This window comes from Ceratina calcarata, unplaced genomic scaffold (genome assembly GCF_001652005.2).
Source record: "Ceratina calcarata isolate Rehan_Ccalc_2016 unplaced genomic scaffold, ASM165200v1 scaffold379.2, whole genome shotgun sequence".
Taxonomy (NCBI): Eukaryota; Metazoa; Arthropoda; class Insecta; order Hymenoptera; family Apidae; genus Ceratina; species Ceratina calcarata.
In genome coordinates, this window is record NW_017161115.1 from 111,542 (window position 1) to 127,237 (window position 15,696).

General features: G+C 44.3%; 2 protein-coding genes across 5 annotated transcripts in view; both read right to left on the reverse strand.

Moving 5' to 3' along the window:
* Positions 1 to 12,038, reverse strand: part of LOC108625924 (signal-induced proliferation-associated 1-like protein 1) — a 25,306-nt gene extending 13,268 nt beyond the window's left edge. The window contains exon 1 of one of the 3 annotated variants that reach the window (XM_026814374.1): positions 11,091 to 11,892. The gene's annotated coding sequence lies outside the window, so the exon portion shown is untranslated. Of the gene's footprint in view, positions 1 to 11,090 lie in introns of all 3 variants that reach the window. The other 2 variants (XM_018026290.2, XM_026814375.1) reach the window with 2 other exon arrangements.
* Positions 12,039 to 13,016: 978 nt separating this feature from the next.
* On the reverse strand, positions 13,017 to 15,636 carry Dbp21E2 (putative ATP-dependent RNA helicase Dbp21E2). Of its 2 annotated transcripts, XM_018026238.2 has the most exons (9): positions 15,545 to 15,636; positions 15,353 to 15,409; positions 15,068 to 15,257; positions 14,783 to 15,001; positions 14,384 to 14,695; positions 14,069 to 14,326; positions 13,877 to 13,990; positions 13,415 to 13,806; positions 13,017 to 13,344 (listed from the first exon to the last, which is right to left on the reverse strand). In XM_018026238.2, exons 3-9 carry the CDS (start codon positions 15,134 to 15,136, stop codon positions 13,104 to 13,106), a joined length of 1,605 nt encoding a protein of 534 aa, XP_017881727.1. In that variant the 5' UTR covers positions 15,137 to 15,257; positions 15,353 to 15,409; positions 15,545 to 15,636; the 3' UTR covers positions 13,017 to 13,103. The 2 variants fall into 2 exon arrangements, with proteins under 2 accessions (XP_017881727.1, XP_026670152.1); XM_026814351.1 differs by lacking the exon at positions 15,545 to 15,636 and having other exon boundaries at positions 15,353 to 15,535.
* Between the last annotated feature and the right edge of the window lie 60 nt (positions 15,637 to 15,696).

Below are 15,696 nucleotides of genomic sequence, written 5' to 3' on the forward strand. Positions count from 1 at the left end.
AATTTGTTCTTTGTCCAAGTGAAAAATGTTTCATACAAAAAATGTAACTCCAGTTAAAAGTCCTACGCAATTTTCTTGTAATTCCACCGAAAACAGCGATCAACGACTGTATTCGAGCTTCATTGGGCCCCGTTCGCTGTCCCAACGATTACATGGACACTGCCACTCTTTAGTAGTAATCTCCTCGGTGCCTACAACGTAACGTGACGCCACCCTCGCTCATCCACTCGCCCACATTCTACGCACTACGATCATTGGACAGGTCGCCGTTCCCCATTTATAATTTCTATGTATACCTGTTCAACGCAGAATCGTTTCGACTCTTCGTTTCCCACCGTTTCTCTACGCTTCTTCTCACGTTTCTTTATCGGGGACGGTGTCAGACGTATCACTAGTCCCAGAATACCACTCACGAACTTCATCGTCGAAATCGAAATATCAATAAACGCGCGCCGCGTGCTTTTCGTACGGACTCGTTTACTCGACTGGCTACCGAACAGAAGAAGATCAACGATGGATAGCGAACAACTTTAATTCGTGTCCCGACGTGCACAAACCTGCCTCAGCTATTGTTAGGGTAGGTAACACGGAAGACCTGCTCTATCCTATTCCCTTTTCTTCAGGTACCTCGCACTGTTAAACCATGACCTCTGTCCTAATTACAGGCTGTACAACAACATAAATCTCATCATAAATAAACATTTTATACCATGAATGTGTATTATACTTATATTTAGCGTAGATACGTTCTATGCGTAACGTTTCATATTCATATTAACATCTCGTATTCATACATCCTGTGTGTAATCATAGTTTTTCATTGAATATATCAAATAAAAATTATTCGTAGTCTATATAGTGGACTCTGTTGTTGACCAAAGACTAGAAGTGAGGTAATTTAAAAAAATGTACAAATACAAATATAATAAATATAATTACTTTATTATTATTATTATTATTATTATTATTATTATTATTATTATTATCGTCATTTAATGCGACCTTTCAACGGGTTTTTCTTAAATGCAACTTTTTATCGTTCGCGCGTCGCGTTAGAGTAAGTATCGCGGGGAATCGAGATCTTCCGAGAAACGGGAAAACCGGGGCGAGACTGTTCGTTTTACGGTAATTCTGCCCGTATTCGTCGGTTTGCAGCGCGTTGCTCCTTTTCGTCTCGATACGCGATACGCGCAGATAGGATGATTAGCGTACAGGTCACGTGTGTAAAATGTTCGTTACGCAAGGATGACGTATCGGGTCAACGACTTCCTTTTCGCTCTCTGCCTGCACGAAACAGAGGGACGCTGTCTAGGGCAATTAATCAACTGAAAGTAATTAAGGTCGAAATTCGCACCTAATACGTGAATCGTTGCTAATCGTTTTCTCCAGATTCCGAGGCCCCACCCAAACGTAGTTCCCTCGTTCGCTACGATATTTTTCTTTTTTCGTAGGAGTTTTTATTAATTCGGTACATCTGTTTTACATAGGAATGAATAATGGCGAATAAAAACGTTACAAGAAAAAGATTCGTCGTCCCTTTAGTGAGCATCTCATGCACAGAATATGGAACTCGGGGATGAAATATGTAATCATTGTGTGCTGAACGCTTTCGGGAGGGTGTCAGCCCATATGGCTGTTTCTTTGGGGAAACCGAATATTACAGGTGAAAAATAGTACATTGTGTACCTAGGGCGGAAAATAGGGCATTCTAGCACCGGTACGAGTGTGAATTTCGCCCAAGCGAAGCGAGGGCGAGAAATTCACACGAGTGACAGAATGCCCTTTGCGCCCTGATGCACATACTATTTTTTGACACGCCGGGCGAGAAATTAATCGATAACAAAAGCCATCGAAGTTGTAATTATATCATTTTCCGTCTTTTCCGCCCTAGGGCGGGAATGTGCTATTTTGCGCCCGCTAAACATGCACGAGAAACCGAATTTCGCGCCCGGAGTGTCAAAAAAGGGATGTATATACTCTGGAAAAAACCTGATATCCGGAAAAAAAAACCTGATACTGAGATATCAACGGTACGCTGTATGGTCGTACATCGACGGTGTAACAGAAAAGGAAAAACGGATCAATCGAAGATAATGAACAAAGAATGCGTTATACGCTGTTGGTAGTTATCGGATAAGTCGTTACGATTTGGAGTGGGCGAGGGTATCTTAAACAGCGGAAAGAGACACTCGGGTTTGAAAACCTGCAAATGCAACGTTCGATCGATCATGATCACAGATTGATAACGAAATGTTTCGATTCCATCGATACGACAAAATCCTCTAGAGATAATATCATAATAAATAATAAAGTAATAATAAATCTTTTTCTTTTTATTATCGTTTGTTCGTTCATGTTCTTAAAATATCTGATTCAGTTACACGCCTTGTAATACAGATTTCCTAATTGCAAGACGTCTGAGCGGAAGTATAATAATTCGTTTGAGTTGCGATATCTCTTATTTGAATTTCGCTTATCTCGTCGTTAATGCTGAGCTTGAACGTACCACTTAGGGTCGGTCGCGCGTTTCACGTTTTCTCTGTCTGGCGACTGAAAGGATTTGATTTTAGAAAGTGTAACCCGTTTAATCGTTCGTAGAGACAGCAGGCGTTGTGCATAAGTCAGAATTCGTGAATCGAGAAAGTAAGAGAGTGAGGGAACATATGGCGATTAAAGCTACCGATCGTTGACTCTGAACCAGCGTACGTACATATGTCGCGTGGAGTACAGAACTCGCCTCTTTTGTTTTAAGAGGCTTAATGGTTATCGCGTGGCCGACGAATGTGCGTCCCTCCCTCGTTGGTTAATTTCGAACAATAGTGCCATATTTTGATCGCGTTTTTCTCTCTCGAGGTAGCCTCTAGCCCGGTAGCGAAACGGGCACGTTCACGAACGCGGAGGGCGTTTATTTCGAGAGAGAGAAGATTAAGAGACCGGTCCCGTACTACGACCCTGTTCGCCGGCCACCGCCGCGCGTCACTCCAACAGGCATACATACGCGGTTTTTAACGGTTGATCTATAAATATACTCTCGCACGCTGTTATGATTGCTCGCTTTTCGAAATCTACAGAATATCCTGACGGTGTACTCGCCTTCGTTTCCGGTCGCCCGAACCGAAGACCTCGCTGCGAGCTCGCGACGATGAATAAAAAAGAAATCGAATTAAACACGATGTAGGATATTTGATAAAAAGTAAGTTAAATGGTCACAATGTAAATCCATACAGAAGCATGTTCTTTCGTCATAAGAAATCTTCTCGACGACTGTTTATGGCATACAACATCCCTTTCAAGAACGAATTACCCTTGAGGGGCAAAAGCTTTGACGAAATCCACATGGCCTGTCTCGGCTGTTCGTTTATTTCATTTTCTTAAGATTACAGTTTACCCCAAGTCGAAAAAGTGAATTTTTCTTTTTGTAATAAATGTCTAACGCGACTTTCGTACAAAGTGTAACAGATCCCTCGCCAAGAAATTCAAGCATCCAGTCTAATTTAACATACATAGTTGTACAGCTAGTAATAATGAAACTGCATGTATTAGTGTGAAAATTCAAAACGAATAATAAGTCTACGTCTTATTTTTTCAATACTGTTAGATTTTAACACAATTTTCACGCGTACGCACATTAAATTATTTTCATTTTTAATTAATAATTAATAGTTATTAAAATTCTTTTTATTTTCACGCGTAAAAATTGTGTTAAAGTCCAACAGTATCGATGCCAGATCGAGCATTGAAAAAATAAGACACAGACTTATGATTCGTTTTGAATTTTGTCCCCCAAGGGGAAACTAACACATGTTCGAGCTGGCTCAGTTTCACTGTTAGTAGTTGTACAATTATAGTTCTCATTTCGTGATAGTTATCTAATACGATTTTCGTTTGAAGTACGAGGGATTTGTTGATCGCGGTGAAACCGAGCACCCGACAGCCGGATCGTTTCGATCGTTGACCCTTCGCGATGGGATCGAGCATCGCGAAGAGAAGTTGGCACCCGTCCACGCAACACGCAACGAGTTCGGCACTCGGCTCGCCTGAGAATACGCTCGTCCGTTCGGTCGTTACCCCCTTTTCCCTGCTACGATCATTTTTTAGGGAGCAAACTCGGGATCGAGCCGCGCGTGGATCGAACGTTATTGAAGGTACACGAGGGAACGCTGTTTTCACGCGGTCCTCCTACTCTTCCTCCCACGTTCTTCCCGTCGTCCGCTGGCTATGAGCGACGACGACGCTATTTGAATACAATAGCTTCGATGATTGCCAGCTCGGCGACACTGCAAGAGAAAGGGTTAAGGTTAACGCCAGAGGTTTCTTTCTTTCTTTCGAGAAACACACCGCAACCTGGTTACTTCCATTTAACGTATTGGATCGTCCTAAAAGTAGCTTTCACTTTGTCGATGATTATAGCATACCAGTGAGTTCTTTGATTATACTTTCCTTCGGAAATAGCGTAGTTTTTTTTAGATTTATACGAAATATTGCTTTAGATTCATCTTTTCGTCATTTATATTGAACGAAGAGGAGAACCGCAGGAACAGTTAAGTAGAACATAAACACTGTAAGGCTGGTTGGTTATCGTGATGGAATACGATTCTTGGTCCTATCAACTACTTACGGAAACCGCGTTTCCTAGAACTTCGATCAATTTGAAATAAATACGCGCAGATAGCGAAGGTAGCATTTCGGACGGTTTAATACAACTCGAAGTACGTAGAAGTCCAATTGGCAACAAGCTGGTGCAACTGCTTCGTCTCCCTCGTATCTTCTAGACGTCTAATTGCGAGCTCCGCCGATCAGCAGCCCGCGCTGATAACAAATGCGTTCTCTATTACAATTTACAGTCCCGTTTTATGTCTCAACTTCGTAACGACGACGGTACGATGAGAAAATTATGCGCGTTGCTTCCAGCCGTTCGAACATCTTATTTGATTTACGGTTTCTCGATTTCTGAATAGTTTTCCTCATTCGTGCCCTGGGCTGTGGACGATCGGAGTTCCACGACCGACGGTTGCTGCCCTTTTTCCACGAAGCCAGCATCGTTTAGAAAGGGAGGACGATTCTTTTCTTCCCATTTAGCGACAGTCTCTGGCCAGGGAAGATCGTAGTCCCCTCGTCCCGTTGCTTCTCGAGACGATCGGAGAGTCCTTTGTACCGCTGTTGGAGAAAGGGAGTCGAGAATAAGCGCTGAGGGCGAGCTACGGCCCTGAGCACCGGAAGTCCTCCCCTGACCCTCCGCTCCTCTCGTTACGAACCCTCCACGGTCTCTCTTTCACCCGTCCCTTCGTATTCCTCTAGCCCACCTAAGCTCTGCTGCTTAATCGACGATGTATCAATTCGATTCTTCCCTTCTTCTGTTTCCATACTCATTCTCAAAATGCATTTAATTAACTATTGAATTCTGGATCAAAACTACTGATGGGAAAAATTTTAAGGCCCGATTCTAGAAGCCAAGATAAATAATAAAGTTCTGCTGTTAATCTTTGCCTTATTTTGGCTTCTAGAATCACCTGTTGAAACTTTTTCCACGAGCAGAATTGATAAGATAAGAAGCTAATATGATTTATGAACTTGTTTGCATTGCTTCTATTATTAAGTATTAGCTTCGTAAACATTTTAATACAATAATAATGAGTAGACAAATTGAAATGCAAATTACATATGTAATTTAAATGGAAATGTTTGCCGAGTATGTAACGATTTGTTATGTACGTGTTAATTCGAAATCGAAGGAGTACGATCATTTATACTTATTTCATTCGTGATAGGAGATGCGAGTAGGGAAACGAGTAGAAGAAGACGATCGCGCTCCGATGCTCGAACAGGATATTTTCCCACGGATCGGAGCGCGGCGATCTAATCGGTCGGACGTTAATAGATCGGGGCTTCGTCCTGTGGCTTTCGAAACGTAAAAAAAATCGACGAAGCACCGGCGGCGGAAGGGGATAGTCCGATGCGATTTCACGGAAGGAAGCGAGCAGCGCGCGGGGTCACGGAACTGGAAGTTTTCGAGGCTGGTTGGACGGCTTCGTTCGACGGACGCGCGGAACGCGTTCGGCCGAGGCGATCACTGCCGACGTTAGACGTCGCGGAAAACGGAGGAAGAGGATGCGTTACGCAAGGAAAACGACTTATGTATGCATTCATAGGCGTTCCGGTGGCTTCGTTATCGGCTCGCAGCGATCTTCTTGAGCACCGCTGGAACGACGAAAGGTTCGACGTAACGATTCGTGTCCGGTGCTCGATGCAACCAAGATCGCATAACATCGTGCAATTTCTATACTGTTTCGGAATTCGCTTGTTCGTCGGCTTCCTGTTGCCGACCATCGTCTCCCCCCGCGGTGTTCCTCTTTCGCGGATTTCCATACCGCGCCCGATGCTTTTCACGAAACAACGGTGAAAGTGGCAGCGAAAATTATGCGGCAAACTGTCTAATCCTACATCTTAATTAGCATTGTATAACAAATGACTAAACGCGACATACTTAAGATCTATCACATCTAATTTCTCTAGATTTCTGTGAAAACGAATCAGAATAATAACTCGGATCTGTCGTTATAAGACATTTAAATTAAGATTTACTCTAATGGCTCGAGTAGTTGTATTCAAATAATTTCCGCCTTCGACGCACTTTACTATGTCAACGAAACTACGATGAAAACAGAAAGTTTAAGTAGTTTCAACTATAATTACATCTAATTACAGATAATTGAGTATTCGACAAGCGTATTTTTGTTTGCTGCTCGCGTAGCATCGTTAACAGGCTTGCGAGCCGCGACATTTTATCAACCTCCGCTTCGGTGAAAGCCGTCGGTGTAAACTTTTGCCGCCTTTCCTAAACGTCGCGGGATTCTCACCCCAGATTCGCGGGCTCGGCGTGAGAGGAGCGAGCCAGCGAACGGTCTACATACATACATACATACATACATACATACATACATACATACATACATATGTAACATTAAGTCGGTGGAACGATTCCGAGGCAAAACGAATTCAGGGTAGCGCGAGGTTAACGCGTGACACGGAGACGAGCGCGTGCGAGAGAGAAGCCGAGTGCACCGAGGTAGAAAGGCCGAGAAAGAGCGGCGAGCACCATGACCCAGAAAATCGAAACGGGACGCGGTGAAGCCGATTCGCGAAACGCCTCGTTTCTACGATTTCCTCGGTAGGTAGCTGCTACTCGTGCTCGGAGCCGTGCGAGTCCTCCGAAAGAAACCCGTCGTTCCCTATTAGCGCGTCACGATCAGTGATGCGTTCTTCCATCGAGCATCGACGCCCGTCCGACGGAAAAATTTTTCATCTTCCCTGTAGGAACGAATCGGACGTGACTAGGTGAATACTTGGTCGTTTTGCTCGACGGACGTATCGGAGAGAATGTTAAACCTTTTAGCGAACAGATACTCGAATACCGTCACTTCCCTTTGCTCGAATTTCGATTACGATCGGGCCTTGAAACAACTTTAAACTTTCATAGGTAGACGCGTTACGTCACCGATATAGAGAACCTCCACCGCTCGCGTCGTTTGTTGCTCGTTCGCCGCGATTACTCATCCATGGCCAAGTGTTCTGTCCTTTCGTCATCGATCAGGAATGATAGGAAATCGTTGAGCTGTTTCACGCAAATGCGCATTATCGCAAGAATTCGGTTGGCAAAACGGCGAACGTTGGTTGTATGAAAGGAAATTCGTAGAAGTGCCGGTACGCGAATCGCATTTCGAAGATACGGGGTTGTCGAGGCTGAGACACGCTAGAATCTCGAGTGCATCCGCGTGCAGGCATGTTTCCTGTGTGTGAGTAGAAAAAGACGAGGTGGAGCGTGTCGTCGGTGAACGCGAACGTTCCGAGTATGTATTCGGAGGAGAAGCGACGGGCCAAGTCGACCAAGGAACAGAGAACGGGGAAAGGAGTTCGCGGCGAGGAGGAAGAGGATGCCCCGAGATGCCGTTACTCCAAAGAGTCGCTCGGCCTAACCCAACCGAGAGAACCGACGAGTCGACGGGCCCCGAATTCTTCCTCTTCTTCTTCTTCTTCTTCTTTTTGTTATCGTTACTCTTTCCATCCAATGCTACTGACCTAATACGGTTCTTTTTCGCGACCGAATCGCTTTCGCTCTAGTCCCATTTAAAGCCCGGTACCACTTGAGTCGCTGTCGCACGTCGTTGTACACCTTGCTCGTATTTTCGCCGAAAATAAACCACGCATCGCCGTTATAGCGTTGAATAACGAGCAAAATATACAACGTCGTGTGTCACAATTGACTTCTGTCGACGCGGAAACGCGATACGATGCAGGTGAATACCGAGCTTAAAACCGCGACAGGCCACGTTGTTTCCACTGTTACTTTCGTAACGCGTGAGAAGCGCGTCTCGGCGAAGAAATCGTGCGATGCGGTTGCGAAATAATCGACAAATGAGTCCTCCTCGCTAGGAGTAATAAGTCACCTACGCTTTGGTATTCGTGGAAACCGCGAATAGGTCAATCGTATGATGCGCCGTAGGTGATTCGAGGGAAGAAGAATCGTCGCAGATTGGCCGTAAAATGAGAGACGAGCACGACACGGTCTCCAAGTACCCAGCAAGGGGTCTCGCGTGCCAGGTGACGGTGCTTTTCCAAAGCGTCGCATCGGTGACAGTTCTACCCGTAGCTAACCGTCCATCCCATCCCATACAGTACCGTGGCTCGATGTTTTTACAGTTATGGCCATCGCGCTGCGTTATAACAGTACATACTCCTCTTCATAAGTCTTAGGACACTTGCAGCTACACATTGTTTATCAAAGCATCTGACAAATATTGCGAATTAGTAATCATCAGGGATTGCCTCGATTGAAAGATCGTAGTGAATCATTACATAAATCATACGGTCGTAACCGTGTAATAAATCATGAACAGTTTTAATGAAAGAATATAAACAGTTTGCCGTGCGGTCTTCGAGTTCCTTTCTCGTTTCCCACGCGCATCCTCGTTCTGCGTCCCGCGTTTCCTCGAAAAGAAGAAACAAAAAAAAACGAAGAAATTAATTCGTGGAATGCGGGCTACCGCCGGTACGGCGACCTGCATTTCAAACACGAACGATAATCGATTACGAGAGTACTGTGGGCATCGTTCGATCGTCGAACCTCTTTGCTCGTTCTATTTCAATCCTATCTGAGCGAGCTATTTTTTTCCTCGTTTTAGCGAAATATAGGTCGAAACGAGAAGGGCTGCAAAAAGAAGCGGTTTATTCGCGACCGTATACGCTGTTTATACCCGATGTTATTTTTAACACGTGCAAGCGACGCGCACCGAGTTTCGTTTTTGACGCGACGGCGGAATTCACGGCCACGGCGGCGGCGGAAGGATAGGTTCGAAAGGGCCAAGCCCCCGGGTACCTCGAACCCTGGCAGACTTATTCAGAGGTCAATCGACGCATCCGGCTCTAATTAATTGCCTTTCGTTGCTTTTAAAGAACCTGTATCCTGTCAATCAGACGTCGCGTCGGTACGCGATAATAATTCGATTCTAGGGGGAAGGTTGTTGCCGCAGGAAACGGTCCGGGGCAACTCCGTTGAAACCACGTGTTGCTACGGTGTCCGTCGACAGACTCGAAAAGCCAGCGAATTCGTCGAGCTCGTTAAGAGACTTTCTTATCTTTTTCTACGATAATGCAACCGGATCTCGTATTAAAAAAGATAAAAGAACTCTGAAACGTACTATTCGTCGCGAGATCTCATAGTTAAGAGCCTGGTTTAAGAAGCGCTTCGCGATAAGAGAACCGTTTAGCTTGAATCAGCCCGAGTTGGCAAACGTAAACGCTATCTCGGGATTTAAAGGCGGTTCGACTCATCTATTCGACTACGCACGCTTACTCTCGGCGTCTACCGATTGTCCCATTCATCCATCGCGGAGAATAAGATTGCGAAAGAGCTGGAAACAGCGGCCGGTGATTCGATTCGAGTCGAGTCACGTCGAGCCGAGCCGAGCCGAGACCAGGCGAGACAAGACAAGCGATCGAGCGAGTTTACGAGCGTAGATCCGAAGCGAGCCTCTCTGGGTCGGGTGTGCGCCTGCAGCTGTTCGAAAATTCCAGCTGGGACTGGCCAGCATTCTTCTCCGGTATTTTCGATTCTAGTCCTACTCCCACTACATATCTCCGCGCAGGTAAAACGATCTTCTCTATCTCTTTCTCGAGCGTCTACGGAATGGGAATATAGTTTGGAAATTGTACCAGGAACGGGAAAACGGTTGTTTCATCGAGCTGGTCGGTGCGATGGTACCTGTTGCGTGGACGATAAAACCACAGAAACGTAGCGTGCGCGTTATGCACTCCGAAATAGTCGAGCGGAGCGGCGTTAAAGCTCGAACGACTCCGCGCTACAAACCGACCACCGGAAGTAGGCGTAATAACGAACTCCCATTGCCTATACGTGCTGGGAATGGGAATATGTACAATGACATTGTACGCACGGCACAAAGGTTTCTTTCCCTGCGACTGACTGCATCGCGCAGCAGACTATAATAATTTCGCTTCGCTTTTAGTTTTCAAATATCGTGTCCTCGATGCTCGTGTCAGAAGCCAACGAATCACGGATCGAACCGTGTCTTCCCCTGTTTCGGTTGCTCAGCTTTCGTATCATTAATAAGAAATTGATTATCGATTCTTAATTCAAATTAAGACGCTCATAAATGGAATTGATGATTTGACCACGTGGGCGGTACGATGACGCGATTCGGCCTTTTATTTGCTATACGTGTTTAGCTGATAGAAATTCTAAAAAGATTTCATTAGAGACGTGAACTAATTGTAAGAATCTAGCTGACAGTCGCTCGTTGGTGGATCGACAGGAAGTCGTGTACAGCGTACGATGCATCGCCATGAATTCACTCGCAGTTACGGTATCGGCGTCCAATGGACGGTAAGTGGTGACCTTCACCCACCGGTATTCATCGGCATTAACCCGACTTCCGTACGGAATATATGAGTCGATGTCTACACCCATTTCACAAAAACTGTTCCTATTCGAACTTACAGATTTCTTTAAATTATTCTTTATTTTATCGTCGGTAGAGACAATGCGGAATAAGATTTATAATGATGTAAGTACTTACATTTTCGGGCTGCGACGATCGCCTCTGCCGCGGTACACAGAAGAGCGGCACGCCGCTCTCTCGCTTCTTCTCCAATATAGCGGCTTCCGGATCAAACTAGCTACACAAAACGAATCGTATCGGTCACCAACGCACCAAGTATCCAGGGTGCTCGCGTTGCTTCTTCTCGGAACAGATCCTCCTCGCACAGAATCACTGACGACGAACGAGTTTATCCGTACGATCGAGCATCGATCGCGCACTCGCGACGTGCCTCGCTCGGCGATCCACTGCGCGATCTACGCTTCGCGCATTAAAATCGCCTGACTCGAGATTGAAACACGATTCCGTCGATCGAGCTTGACCAGTGCCGAAGTCGTCGTCGACTCGGTTCGCGTCGCGTCGTTTCAATTACACACCTAGATCTTTTTTTCGATCGTTCTCCTTTCTACTGGCGAACAGCGAGAATTTTTACACGGCGTACCACGTTACGTGACGTACGCGTGCTCCTCAGGTATATTGCATGTTAATCGAACGAGGCGTTGCATTTTCACGGAACCGACGCGACGTGTCCGCCTCTTTCAAAAGGTTCGTCAACCCGGAGTCAGCGTGACTACCTTCCCTGAGCTGATATCACCAATTTTTAATGCGCCTTCGATGGAAGGCCGAAGATCGGAGGTGGATGAGATCGGATCTGCGATCACGCGTGACGTTTGCTCGGTAAATCGTGCCCGATGGCGAACAGAGAAATGATCGTACACAAAAAACGTTAAGATCGCGATGCTAACAGGTTGCGCGCCGCACAACGACTGGAGTTCGCTTTTACAGGGACGCGCATCGGTGTCCCCACTCTGAACTCGGGGATCCGATCGGCTCTGACTTGGACGCCTGGTCCCGGACAGCCCGACCTGGGTATTTCTTTCGAACTTGAATCGCGAGGATGCTTACATTGCCGACAATCGAAAACGGAGCTACTCATTAAGTCTGAGAAATCTGAATGAATAAAATAAAATGTTAAAACAAGAGCTTTCGAATGTAAGCGATCGAAACTCCGTTGTTCTATGCTAGAACGTTGCTAGAAGCCTAATTCGTGTAAATGTACGTGTGCCTGAAATTCCCTTACGTGTCCTACACGACACGCAACTACCCACGCTAATTAGTCCATTTTCATTGTCTTTACTCTTAACTATTCATAGCGCTTCCGTTTCCGTTTCTCCTCTCCTCTGTTTCGGACAGTTTTGAAGTAAGAGGCTGGATCACGAATGAAATGAAACGAAGGTGCCGTTTTAAAACAACAGCTTTATGAACCCGTTGAATAGGACGGGGTGGAGTGTCATTGGAACGTTGCGAGAGCACCCTCCTTCGTTATCGTCATCGCTGCCGTCACGCACACCCTTTTTACGAAAGAACGCAAATACCTGCGCGTGCGACCACGCTTAATTTCGCTAAAACACAACGCGAGTAATAAACTGGTCTAGACGCACAGTCTAGATTACAGCAGTTCAGTTTTGAATACGTAGGCGGTCGGTGTGGGAGTGGCGACGAACGTTCGGTCGGCAGATGAATGAAAACGCACGTGTGGGACTACGGCTTCCTTCCTCGAACTATGTACTTACGTACGCGCGTAATAAACGCTCGGAATTCTACCAAATTGAACGGCTCGATACGCATGAAGCGGATGTCAGCTTGACCTGCGAATCCTTCTTTCCCGGACGTAACTACTCATTTTTTTAAAAAACGTTTTATGGCACGATCTGTATTCGCTTTTTAATCGAACGGTAATAATGAAACTATCGAATCTGTAAATTACATTGAGGGCAATGACATTCAGTCGATTCTTTAATCTCATCGAGACTCCGTGCAAGGGCTTCGTAGAACGTTTCTCATGAAAGCGCGTTGCCGTAAAGCCGTAAATTGTGGACAAGGAAGGGTGGAAGCGATAAGACATTTTTATAACGTGTACATCTTTATTTGTACAACGTAGCAAATATTTACATATACATATATATATATATACATATATATATATACATGTTAATAGGGGACCGAGTCAGGTTCGTCTAGATTTTCTATTAGCTTTTCTACATATTGATCATTTTGATCCTCCGCTTCCATTTTCGCCTCATCGGTCTCCACGAGATTGAATATCGGTATCGGTCTCCTTCTCCTAGCAGCCATTTCGATCTTTTTAACCACAGCTATCTCTCCCGGCCTCGAAATAAAATTCGTTACTCTTGAATCGCCTACGGTACCTACTCTGCCAGTTCTGCCACATCTGAATAACATTGGTAACACATTTTAGTTTATTCGAGCTCGATAAGTAACTGGCTTTTGATTTACCATACCTGTGAACGTAATCGGCCGTATCCAATGGAAAATCATAATTTAATATGTGATTAACCATCAACGTGTCCAAGCCTCTGGATCCTCCGTTCGTTGTCGATAGCACCATCGCTTTACCATTCAAAAATTCTCCGTATTTTCCCCGGCGAACCTCTAATGACATGTCGCCGTGCAAATTCACTACCGAGACTCCGCATTCTCGTAAGAAGCACGCGAGCCAATATGAAGTACCGTTACGATTAGTGAACACGATGACTCGTTGCTTCTGCAAAGCTTTTGGTTTTACGAATTTCAGAAGTTCCGATGGTTTCTGGCTCGGGATCAATCTTATGAATTTTTGCGGCACCAATATGCTATGTAGCTTCTCCGTCGTGACGCGTTGCAGGGAATCCGGCTGCCACCAAAACCGTTCGTTATGCTTTTGGACGTCGTAACAATTGTAAGAATGCACATATGAAACTTACGTGTACGATACCGTGTAGAACTTCATCCAGTCGTGAGGGAATTGTCGCGGAAGCTAAAACTAGTTGTGCCGTACCAGGAAACGCATTCTTCGTTGCACCAGTGCTAAATCCAACCTGCATAAAATGCAGTAGTATATCATTGCTTTTTATTATTTACTAATAGGTATCGTTTACTTGCGCGACTTTACGTACAGATATTCTCCTCATGAATACTCTTAATTTCTCTGAGAATGTGGAGTGAAACAAAGAATCCGCTTCATCTAGGACCATGTATCTGACGAAACTCAGATTATACACGCGAAATGTTGTCAATTTACTGAGGACTCCAAAGCTGCACACGAGAACATCTACGTCACCGACGGGAGGATTCATCAGCATCTTCTTTGTTCTTCCACCAGTGATTATTTTTGTTTTAATATTAAGGTCCTTAGACAATTTTATTAATTCTAACTGGAAAGAGATTACGGTTTATTAAATGAACAGATTAATGCTTTCTCATATACATACCGCGATTTGTACAGTCAGTTCTCTGGAAGGAGTTACGATTAAAGCTAACGGACAGTTTATATCCCTATCGACACGTTGCTTCCATTCCAAAAGTTTTTCTATCATTGGCAAAAGGTAGGCTAACGTCTTTCCACATCCTGTCTCTGCAGCTATTAATACATTGTGCCCTTCATAAAGTTTTGGTATCCCTAAGTTTTGAATGTTCAACGGCTTAATTAAATCCATATTTTCTAAATTTTTACACAAAGTGGGATTAAAACCAAAGTCGTTGAATGTTTCAAACTCGATTGTTTCATCGTTTTCGAAACCAGCCTACAAAAAGGATTATGTTATTGTCGCCTGAGCTATAGAAGACACAGGATATTTTTATTTTATACTACTTTTTCATAGAAAACATACACTTTTATAAGGATATATGAAGAAGTGATCATCTTTTGTTTTTCTATTGTCCCATCCATGGGACGCTAACACCGGTTTGTACTTATTGAACGTGTCATCCTGGTAGAAATCGTACATGCTCTTTTTACACTTTATGATCGGCACTCGATCCTTCTTAGGCTTTGCATCGTTTACAAATACTTCGGTTTTGTCAAATTTTGGTTTAGTTCGTACCCTTGCCTAAATCAGAAGTATCGTTTAAGTTGAAGCGTGATGAGCAGAGACGAAAGGTTAATCTGTACGTACATAGTGTCTGGAGATATTAACAAGAGTATCCACGTTTTTACAGCTCACGTAACGAAACGGAGACAACATTTTGTATAATAAGGAAACGAAAATGATCTGTACATCACACGAACCACGTAACAGTTTAAATATATTTCAGAGACTTAACGATGCACAACAATCAGTTCTACAAACTATACATTGGGCAGTACTGGAATATAATGAAAAGAAAATGTATTAACTGGTTTTTCTCCAGAAGACTGACGAATTGTTAAATAAATGAGTTTGTATTGAATTTGTACTTACTCATTTTCATAACAATTTCTTATTGCCCGGTTCCACGGTTCCACTCTAAGCAAGTCTCTGGATAAAATAGAATAACTTGAGAAATTGTTTATAACTTTAAAAGCACAGCATATGTCGTAATGAAGTCGAAAGATATTTCTTCTTTAAACTCTAACATTCATTTAAATTGTAAAAATAATACAAAATACACACCTCAAATGATTTTGGAGTTGCACATGGCATCTAGCGTTTACAATCGCGAACCAACTTGGCTCCAATATCTTCGCCGAAACTGGCGCAATTTCTGGCTGTCCGTGACACGATACACACGAGTACAATTATTAACTGAATTATTTGTCTTATTA